Below are 11,074 nucleotides of genomic sequence, written 5' to 3'. Positions count from 1 at the left end.
GGACGTGGTGCAGAAGGATTCGTCTTGGGGTTGGCAAGGCGCGCGCGTGTTGATATGTACGGGTGACGTGGACTGGGGCCGGGTCACGGCGGGAAGGAAGGGAATCTGGGTCGGGTGCAGGCTTCTGGGACCCGACACCCGGCATCAGTAGTTGCCGTCTGCAAAAATATTGGTGGGCGAGTCCATTCAGACTCGGTTTAGTTGGACGAAATTTGGGAATTTGATTACTGTAGCATTTTTGTTGTTATTTGGTAATTAGTGTTCAATCATGGACTAATTAGGTTCAAAATGTTGATCTTGTGATTTTCAATCAAACTATGCAATTAGTTTTTTTCGTCTACATTTAATGCTCCATACACGTATCACAAAATTTGATGTGATATCTACTGTAACATTTTTTTTAAAAAAATTTGAAACTAAACGAGGCCTATGCGCCCCTGCGCTCAATCTTCCTCCCTCCTACTCCTCGTGGCTCGGTCCAGCGCCAGCGCCGTTGGTGGCATGGGCGTGCTGCACCTGGTGCTCAATGCCCTCGCCTAACGTGTGCTCGTTGGGATGCAAGAAGGGCATGGTTTTTTTTTCCCCTTTAGTTACTCCTAAAATTCATGTCACATCAAATATTTATATACTAATAAGAAGTATTAAATATATATTAATTATAAAATTAATTACATAGATGAAGGCTAATTTATGAGATGATTTTTTAAGTCTAATTAATTTGTCATTAGCACATGTTTACTGTAGCGACACGTTGTCAAATCATGAATTAATTAGGCTTAAAAGATTTATCTCATAAATTAGTCGCAAGCTGTGTAATTAGTTTCGTAATTAATCTATATTTAATACTCCATATATATGTCTAAATATTTAATATAACAGGAATTTTAGGAGGAACAGCTGAAACCAAGCAGTGCCATGGTCTCGCAGGAAGGAGCACGCGCCCTTGCGGCAAAGAAGTTCGTGCCCTCCTGTTGCGCCGCCGTCCGCATCATTGGAGCCGCGGACGTTGTTCGTGTCTTGGAGCCGCGAGATGAAAGAGACCGAGCCAACCACGGACGACAGTGGAGCCAGCTAGCCAGCCGTGCGCGAGCCCTTGACACGAGCCATTATTCCTCTGTGAGCGCTTGATTTTTTTTCTCGCCACGCGTCAAAGATCGACCGTAGGAGCGCATGGGCTGTTGAATGGACCCATCGCCCATGCAACTTTTTTCCGTGCCATCTCATCGACGGTCCCTTCGAGATAGGTTTAGGGCATGCTTGGATTCCGGCCGCTAAAAATTTGCACTATGTTTAGATACTAAATAGAAGGACCCAAACATGAATTAATTTTAAAACTAATTGCATATGCGGTGACTAATTGGCAAGACAAATCTATTGATCCTAAGTAGCCCGTGATTAGCCCATGTTTACTGTAGCACAGTATGAGTTAATCATGACCTAATTAGGATTAATATATTCGTCTTGTCAATTAGTCACCGCTTATGTAATTAGTTTTAAAATTAGTTCAAGTTTGGTTCTTTTAATTTGCATCCAAACATAGTACTAATTTTTAGCAACCAGGATGCAAACAGACCCTTAGTTTTGTCAATCCAACGTGTTTTGTTGACAGTGATCAATTTACAGTATTTCTAGATGATATATGGCGTATCATGAGTCTGTTTCTCTAATTTAATGAGATTATTTATTCCCCGTATTGATACTAATTATTAGATTACGGCCAAATAAAATGGTAACGCATTAATTTATTGCATCCCACAAACCAAACACTCTATGAATTGACACCCTCTCCGCCCACAAATAAGAGCCGTTTAGCATACATATCCATATTAGAGAGCCATCCTATGAATGAATACTCCCTTTTTCGTGTCTCCAATGGACTATGTCAATTTCGTTTTCTAGAATTCAATGATTTATCATAACTTTCGTTGCATGAAAAATCATTCATAATAGGACTACCATATCTTAAAAATTTTAGAGAGCAACATAGTCTCTCTATTAGTGAAGAGCGAGAAGAATGATTTTAGATAGCAATAGATGGAGAGTGGTTTATAGAATTTATTGAAGCCTGATTTTTTGGTTTGTTTTCTAAAATTTATGACGAAGAGCCATACAGAGATTTTCTTATTAGCTCAAGAAATCATATGGCTTGGTTAGCTACTACCTTAAGGCTACCGAGATGTAGTGTAGGCTTTGATTGGTTGCCTCAAGTTTACCTAGACAAGCCGGACATGCTCCTCCGCCAGGAGCCCTATCCACGTCGCCTGAATTCTTCACCATCGTTGGATCGCAGCCACCGACGGCTAAGGTTGTTTTCATCTGATTCTACCGAGACCAGCTTCTGATTTTACTGCTTAGCTTCTACCTGCTCTCTTCTACCACAAACGACTTGCTCGTGCTTCTCGTTAGAATATGTAAAAACTAAATATATACTCAGCTTCCCTTCCCTTCCCTTACCCAGAAACTTCTCGGGCCGTCCCGATCCATCCATCCCAAAAAACAAATCCTCCCTCTCGCTCTCTTTCCCGTCTCCCGACGCCCACAGGGGTGGCGACGTGGGGAGAGCGCGCCGCTCCCGCCCTCCTCCTCCGCCATCTGCGCTGCCGCCCGCCTCCTCCGCCATCTCATCCTCCTCTCTCCCCTTACCTCCCGAGATGGTGGCGGGCATGAGGAGATGGCGCTGCTTCGAGCGGCGCCGCTTGAAGCGTCGTGGCAGCGGGTCGAGCTCGGCGGCTCCCTTCCTCTTCCTCATCCTCCGTGCGGCCTCCTGATGCTTTGTCCCACTGCGCATGTGCTCCTTCGGCCAGTGAAAACTTAGGTACCATGCCTAACCCTAACCCCACCGTGCACTCTTTTCTCTTCTGCCCCCTTCTGTAACACCCCAGGTGTTTGCCACCAGTTAAGCAATGGGTTTGAGCTAAAACATGGTATATTAAGTGATGATGAAGATGTCAAGGTCAAACCTATAGAAACGAGCCCCAACCTAAACTTGGAGATTGCACCTTTGCTCGCCTATAGACCCCTTTTCAAGATATATGCTTGGGTGGTGTTATTGGAATATATTCGTATGTCTCACATCAATAACCCCCTATATTGATCCATGGAAAAGTTTCGTGAAGTTTGGAATCAAGAAGTCACATGAAATGACGAGTTATGTCGTTGCTTGAATTATTTTATAAAGTGAAGGGAATTCTCGATCGTCAACCAAATTTTGCAACCATGCCTAAATGACTCTAGATGAACTCTACAACAAAAGTTAGGAAAGGTTCATGTTGGGAAAATGCCAAGAAAATGCTCCAATGGATCAAAAAGGATAATTTAAGCTTCATCGTGATCCTACTTTGGTCAAAGTAGAACAACAGGTTCTATACCAGTTTTGAGGTTGGACCTTAAATGAAAGTTGTAGTCCATATTATGTAGAACAAACTTTGTTTTTGGACTAAGCGCTAGATCATCTTGGAAGCAAGTCAAATCGAGGTCACAAGATCAAATTTGCTGCTGATTTCAGCACTTAGAAATATTCTAAGTCTGGAATTTCGCTAAGCAACGACGTTGGCATTCCGCGTTCTCCAAATTTTGCTAAGCAACTTCAGTTGATCCAAATGTAAAAGTTGGAGCTTACATGATGGGCAAGAACATACAAGAAGATGGCACCAGTTGCATTTCATTTCGACCATCAATTTTGGATGTTTGCTTGTCGCTGTCAAATCGCTGACACTATCAAGTTTAGTACTAATTATCTGCTAATCCAACAGCCTAATGGCTGAGCACCCTTAATCAAGTTTGTAGAGCATCAGAAGATGAAGAATTTTGCTTCAAGGCCCATAGCCCAGTTCGGAGCAGAGCTGGCCCAAAAACGGACTCCAAGGCGGGCACAGTGACGCTCACCACGTGTTCGACGAAAGGGCGCCGTGGCAGCCATGCAGCAGAGCGCGCGTTTCATTGCCGCCGCGCGTCCGACCTCCGTGCCACGCGCCGCCTCGCGCCCTGCTGCTCCAAGACCGAGCGCCCGGGTGTCTCCCTGCCTCCCTCCCTCGCTCTCGCCCTCCCTGGCGCATTTCCTCTGCGCGCTTGCTCGCTCTGTTGCCGCGCGGCTGCTCGCCATAGCCATGGCCGTCGTGGCCGAACTCCATTACCGCCGCTGCTCCTTCTCCTGCTGCCCTCCAGCGCCACCACCAAGTACGCATACGGCTCCGCGACCGACTCCCCAGCTGCGCAACCCTTCTCCACCGCCGTTCGCCGCTGGCTCGTCGCTACTGCCGGCGCGGCCACCGCTAGGTCGCCCGCGCACGTGGCCAGGAAGCCATGGGCCGTCATCGGCCACGCTAAGACCTTCTACGGGTGTGCCCTATCACCGCGCCTCCACAGCACCTCTCCCTTGCCGCAGACGTCCTCCACCGCCGTCGGCACGGGCTGGAGCCCGACGTGCCCTGCTGTCGTCCTGAGGAAGAAGAAGATGGACCACGCGCGTGAATAGAGTGTCTTCTAGGGGGTTAAGTGATGAAGTGGTGACTCATATGAATAGCGCCGTTAAGGATCTGTTCGTTCGGGTTTTATTTGTGGAAACTACAGGGACCCTTATGCAAGTTTACATTCCTTTTCTTTTGCTTTTTACAGATTTGAATGATGAACTTTGAAAATTTGTATTAATTAGTAGAAAAATCATAAAATAGAAAATGAGGACTTTTTGGAATCCTTGTGAAATTCTCTATGTACTAGATCAATAATATTACATGCTTTAGTTTAAAAGTTTAGCTGTAAAAATAGATTTAGGCAGTTAGGTTCTCAATGCTAGTCATGTCTTGTTCTTTTTATAACTGCAGTTATTTTACTCAAATAAATGTGAAATTTTTATGGAGTGTTACTGATGTGATTAGTGATGTCTGATAAAAATTTTAGTATTTTTGGCTTGATAGTTTAAGATCTATAAAAATAACAAATTGCCTGTATTGCCTTACCCTTATTCTGAATAGGCCTGCAAGATTAAATTAATTGGCCTAGTTAGGTTATGAATCATGACTTTGTGATAATACATGAGTTGTAGTACTTTTATTAAGCTTTTCAAAAAGCTAAATATCATGATTTTTGGTTAAGTAGATCTTGAGTTATACTTGCTTAAAGATCAGTGGTTGTTTCTGCCCAAACTCTGACAGGGTTACCTTGTTGGTATTGTGGGGCCTTCTTAATAGTAGAATTTGCTTTAGGTGTTTACAACAAAGTTGTTTAGAATTTGATAAGCTTTCTAAAAAAATCTAGAACCACATTTATTGGATATGTATAACTCCATTTATAGCTGTTTAAAGTGGCATGTCAGTTTCTGTCTATGTTTTGGATAGAGATGCAATTATTGGATTAATTGACCCTTCTAACTGTAGAATCATCTTAAGATGATAATAAGAAAGTTGTAGATAACTCACCTAACTAGCTTGTGTTAAATTTTCATGGCATGTGGCCAAGTAGTTTGTGAGTTATGACTGTTCTAAGTTGGTCTTCAGAAATTGTAGCTTTCTGGAATTGCTGGACCAGCTTTGATAAATGTGCCTGTTTAACCTGGTTAACTTTGGAATCATGCTGATAGGTTTAAATATGAATTGTAGACAATTTCATAAGATTTCCAGAATGTCTTCTTGCAAGTCATTTGGATTTGTGTAACTCCAGTTATAGCTAAATCTTGTAGCTGCTGTTTGCATGTCCAGAAATTGGCAGATTCCAATTATAGTGTTTGCTTGTATATTGTTAAGTGTGACTTATGCCTTGAGTGATGACTGAGTTAGAGCACATGAGATCTTGGGAAAACTTGTGTCATGCTTGGTGTTGTCGTCTTCTTTGCCATCTTAGCATGATAGATTGTGTGATGGTTAAGTTAAGCATCGCAAAGTACTTAAGTGTGAGTGTAAACTATGCTTGTCCTTGCTTGCTATTTTGTGATGCATCTCATGGTACTATTCTTCATATTCATACACTTGCATATTGCATCTCATCTAGGTACGCTAGATGAACCACGTGAAGGACGTGATGTTGGAGCCAAACCCGAAGACGGTGTTCGATGGATCTATCCCGAAGATGGAAGGACTAAGCAAGTGTTAGGACCTGTGATGTCACCAGGACGGTGCAAGCTAACTGAACTGACTTGTGGCGGATCCCAGGCAAGCCCTGGAGCATTATAAGTCTCCTAATTTATAAAAGCAATTCTTTCTATATATGAGTTATATATTGTTGCATTAAGTTGTAGGAGTTGATTGAAACCGTTGATGCATTTATTACTATCCTTGCCTACCTTATTACCTTTTTTATCCTGTTAGGCCAGGATTGAATAACTGCTTAGCCTTGCTTAGACCGGTAGCGATCGGTGATATCCGGTCACCTACATTATAGGTGGTTACTGGAAGAATTTAGCTATGGAAAGAATGATATCCTGGAATTAACCATGTGTGATGGATAATTGGAGACCGGACGGGAAAAGTTGGAGGCAACCAGACAGGGTTCTGGGGTGCTGTTAGTTTCTGTCTGTGTCGATTAAGGACCGACCGTTGTTGGGCTTCGAGTCATGTTGAACGCATGCCTTACATTTAGCTGGCCGGATAAAGTACCTTCCGACCGCGAAGCTGGGAGATTTTTCGGGCCGAGCAGATTGCCCGCAACGCACTATGCCGGAGCAGGTGTGGTAGGACACGGGGGCGGGATGATAAGGCCAAAGTGCAGTCGGTCGGCCCCCGGGTACATGTGGTTCCTGGCAAACTCGAGATTCCTGGAAAGTTGACTCGGTGATCAATATCTCACTTTAGCGGGTGAGTGAGGTTTGTGTAAGGAATAAATCACCAGCTGGTTAGGAATCGATTCGAATCGCCATCGCTCCTGGATAGTGAGCACTTGACTCGAGTTACTGCATCGTAGTAATTATTATGGAACAATAATGGTTATCTGGATGGTATGAGATATGCTAAATCTAAATTGGTAACTGGATGTTATTGGTTAATCAAGTGATTGCTATAGTACAGGTGCTTACCTAGATGGATAGGCCATAATAAAGATGATGCAAAGTACTTAAAATGGTTTCTTCATGATAGCTTATGCTTTTCGCAAACAAATCAGCTAGCCCACTAAAGAAAGCCTTGCATGATCCTTGGTGTCATTTGTTTTGGTTTCCGACGGGTAAGTCTGCCTGAGTACATTCGAGTACTCAGGGTTTATCCCACCTTGTTGCAGGTGATGTTCTCGACCTGTTGATGATGGTGGCTAACCACCGGTGGGCTCGGTGATTCTATACTTACTTCTCATCTATATGCTTTTGTCGGATGATGTCACTATGCTAGCAATATATTTGGAACTTATATTAATGTAATCATTTGAAAGCTATGTTGTTTTCACTAAGCGATTTTGAAACCCAAACTTGTACTATTATTTGTTAACCCCTTTGTAATATTATTTCCGCTGCAACCCGATGTATGTGATGTGTATTTGCTTAATCACGCGATCTTGGTTATGATGTTGATTTACCGAGGTCTTTCGGGACACTCGGCGGACTACCGGGTTTATATGAGTGAAAGTATGGATGTGTCAACGTGTTAGCGGGGACAACCGTACTTGATCTTGTATAAATTGGGCGGTTCTGTCACACCTTCCCTACAGTTCGATATTTGCGATTCTCTACTCTTTGATTCGTACCTCTTGTAGGGTTAGGATTTTTGAGCCAATTTTAGGTATGATATGTTCGTTCTAGGGTTACCAAGAGGAGTTCCCTGATGTTTAGAAATTGTGCTTTCTTACCTCTTCTAGGGTTAGGATTTGGGCTCAGCTTTAGATGTGCTCTTGCCGCTTCTAATGTTAGGATTTGAGCCCAGCTTTAGATATGACGTAGACATGTTTGTTCTAGGGTTACTAAGAGGGAGTTCCATGGTAAATTTAGCATTGTTTTGCTCTTGCCCTCTTTTAGGTTTGGTCGTAAGATGGAGTGGTAAAGAATTTTATAGATCCATTCATATGCGCAACCTACAATGCTTAATTATTACTTTCTTTGCAGGTTTTATGTAGTTGGGATAAATTATTTTTCATTCGGCTAAGATATGGTGCTCTGGTATGCTCTATGACTTCCATACGCTTTTGATCAATGGTATTACATTTATGTTTTTTTAATTTGGCATATGATTGATAGTCGAGAGTTTCAAATTATTTTTTTTAATATAACAAGACTACTACGCCTATTAAACAAGGGGTTCTTCCTATTTATAATATTTTGTTCATTTATTGTGGCAGTTCGATCTCTAAAATAGATTAAACACACGTTGTGCCTTGTGCCTCTCTAATTGATCTTGGTGCTCATATTTTCTACTCTATGTTCGTACCTAAATGTTGATCCCGGTGCTCATATTTTCTAAACTATGTTGGTACCTAAATGTCTAATTGATCAACTACATCAAACCAATCTACCGCTGCATCTCGATTCAATGGTGCTCCTCGAGCAGGAGCACCATCCACGTCGCCCAAAATATTTTCGACCATTGGATTTTCGATTGGACGGTCTAGATTTGTTGAAGCGGCTTCCCAGCGAAGTTGCTTCTCGTCCTGCTTCTCATCTTATCTTCGGCTTCTCTTCCGCTTCTTCTAGCTTCTGATCCGAATCCGATTAAATAAATATATACACGGCTTCTACTTCTCTATCCAGATTATTCTTTACTCTTCTTCCCTCTCCCGGTCCGTCTCTCACCACGGAAGCGGTCACGGGCAACGGCACCGACCGCGTAGGCCGGTGTGGCGACGTCATCCTCTTCCTCCCCACGCCGTCCTCTTCCTCCCTTCTCCCACGGCATGCCCTCCTCCTCTCTCTCCCTATCTCTTTGCTCGCTACCTCTCCCACCGCGGTCACGGCAACGGCCGCCACTGCACGCGAGCGAGAGCCGCGCCTCTCCCACCTCCATCCCGCCGACGTGGCTGCTTTCTGGCGGCGCCTCTCCCATCTCCATCCCGCCGGCGTCGCTGCTTCCTAGCGCCGCCTCCTCCTCCCACTTATCCGCGTGTCCTGTTGTGCTACAGGAAACCCTAGGTATGTCTTGATTTGTTAATTTGTACAATTGAGTTGTGCTACTTTTTTACATGGGAGGCCTGCGACGCGAACTAGGTGAAGATACATTGTCTCTTTTTACCGTACAGATCCTCGCAGAAACACACATCCACGTCACCCTAAATGTTGTTTTTGGCTATGGGATCTTCGATTGGATGGGTGCGTTGTGCTGTGTTGTTCAGTGAATCCCTAGCAGCCATTTTTTGTACCTGATTTGTTTAGGTTGATTACCTGTTTTATGTAGGTTGGATTTGATTCGATTACTATTTCAACCTATTTTATTTAGGTTGGATTCGTGATTCCTCGACTATTTGAGAGGTATGTTTGTTTACTTAACAATTTAACTTATTCTGCCTATTTATTATTGTGTATGCAGCTCACATGTAGATAAATTGTGATGTGCCGTGTAGGCACAATATGAAGAGAGAATTATTTATTTGGCACTAAAACAAACCAGTATTTCGTATTTGGCACTCGAAAATTTGAACTTTCTTATCTGGCATCAAGTTGAAATTTCCTTTCGTAAATGGCACTGCCGTCCATTTAGGGTAGTAACGGTGTCAAGTGACCGGCAAAAAGACATAAATACCCTTGTTTGCAGCAGAAACCCATGGTGCCAAATAGGGAAGTTCAAGTATTTTTGTATGGTGCCAAATAGGGAAGTTCAAGTATTTTCGTATGGACGATATTGGCCTCAACTACTTCCCTCATCCTAGTCTCTGACGTGTAGGCCCCACGCGTGCTCATCGTCAACTGCAGCCACCAGCAGTTTTCGTACGTGTGTACCCATCAACTAATTAGCGGATTGAGATGCTGCAGGCGAACCCCGGGGTGCTACGCCGTCGTGGTGAGCACCGAGAACATCACGCTCAATTGGTACTTCGGCAACGACCGCTCGATGCTGCTGTCCAACTGCATCTTCCGCATGGGCGGCGCCGCCGCGCTGCTGTCCAACCGCCGCGCCGACGCCGGGCGCCTCAAGTACCGGCTGCTGCACACGGTGCGCACCCACAAAGGCGCCGCGGACGAGTGCTACGGCTGCGTGTACCAGCGCGAGGACGGCACGGGCCACGTCGGCGTGTCGCTAGCGCGCAAGCTCATGGCCGTCGCCGGGGACGCGCTCAAGACGAACATCACCACCCTAGGCCCACTGGTGCTCCCGCTGTCGGAGCAGCTCAAGTTCCTCAGGTCCCTCGTGCTCCGTCGTGTCCTCCGCTCCCGCAGCGTCCGTACGTACATCCCGGACTTGTCGATGACCAGTAACAGCAGGCTCCCCAGCAGCTGAGGCACCTGCCCGCTCGACTGCCATGGCCGAGAAGGCAGCCGCACCATGGCCGGCGAGCACGCGCGAGCAGGCCGCCACGCTGCTGCCGAGCAAGCGCGCGAGTGAGCTACCGAGATACCGCCGGTGCTACCGTGCTGCTCTCCCTCTCGCTCGCGGTTATACCTTTGCTCGTCGAGTTCTCCTAATCCAAAAGCAACGGCGGCGCCACCAGCAGGTTTCCCTTCCCTCATATCGGTACTTACGCCACCCACCATCCACCTCGTAGCTTAAGAGGGCGACGAACAGGCACACAACAGAGTGGGCATCGATCTGGGCGGTGCTTCAGCGCGGAGGCAGGCCCATCTCTTTGACGACCGGTGATTTCGCCCACACAGCCTTCACCGGCGCACGGGGCGAAGTAGGCCGAAGTCGAGGTGTGCCACAAGGTCGCAGTGGGTAGGTGCGGCAGCGGCCCCCTCTCTTCGACGCCCGTGGCCCTCCCCAGATCACATCATCTGCCGGCGCACGGGCAAAGGCGGTCAGAGCCGAGGAGGACCGGGTCGGGGAGAAGGCGCGACGGCCAGGCCGCAGCCACGAAGGCCGAGGGCGGGTGCGGCCTGCACGCCGGTGGGCAGGAGTCGCGCTTGCCTGGGCCTCCAGGCGCGGAGGTCGCGGCGCGGTCGCGAAAGCCAAGGACGGTTGCGGCCCGCACGCCGTCGGGGAGGAGGCGCGCTTGCCTGGGCCTCCAGGCGCGG

The 11,074-nt window shown here is 46.1% G+C and overlaps 1 protein-coding gene across 1 annotated transcript; it reads left to right on the top strand.

Annotated features, from left to right (window-relative positions):
• Window positions 1–9,665: 9,665 nt before the first annotated feature.
• Window positions 9,666–10,340, top strand: LOC136537236 (3-ketoacyl-CoA synthase 20-like). Its single transcript, XM_066529277.1, has 2 exons — window positions 9,666–9,689; window positions 9,786–10,340. The coding sequence occupies exons 1-2, from the start codon at window positions 9,666–9,668 to the stop codon at window positions 10,338–10,340; spliced, it is 579 nt and encodes a 192-aa protein (XP_066385374.1).
• Window positions 10,341–11,074: the final 734 nt, after the last annotated feature.

The sequence above is a fragment of the Miscanthus floridulus genome, chromosome 2 (assembly GCF_019320115.1).
Source record: "Miscanthus floridulus cultivar M001 chromosome 2, ASM1932011v1, whole genome shotgun sequence".
Classification (NCBI taxonomy): Eukaryota; Viridiplantae; Streptophyta; class Magnoliopsida; order Poales; family Poaceae; genus Miscanthus; species Miscanthus floridulus.
The sequence above is the reverse complement of the archived record's forward strand: the minus strand, read 5'-3'. Positions and strand labels throughout refer to the sequence as shown.

What these genes read in the sequence shown, in the direction of transcription:
- LOC136537236 (XM_066529277.1), top strand. Translation starts at nt 9,666, where the DNA reads ATGGTGCCAAATAGGGAAGTTCAA. An exon ending in TGCCAAATAGGGAAGTTCAA is followed by an intron (nt 9,690 to 9,785) that starts GTATTTTTGTAT and finishes TCTGACGTGTAG; the next exon opens with GCCCCACGCGTGCTCATCGT.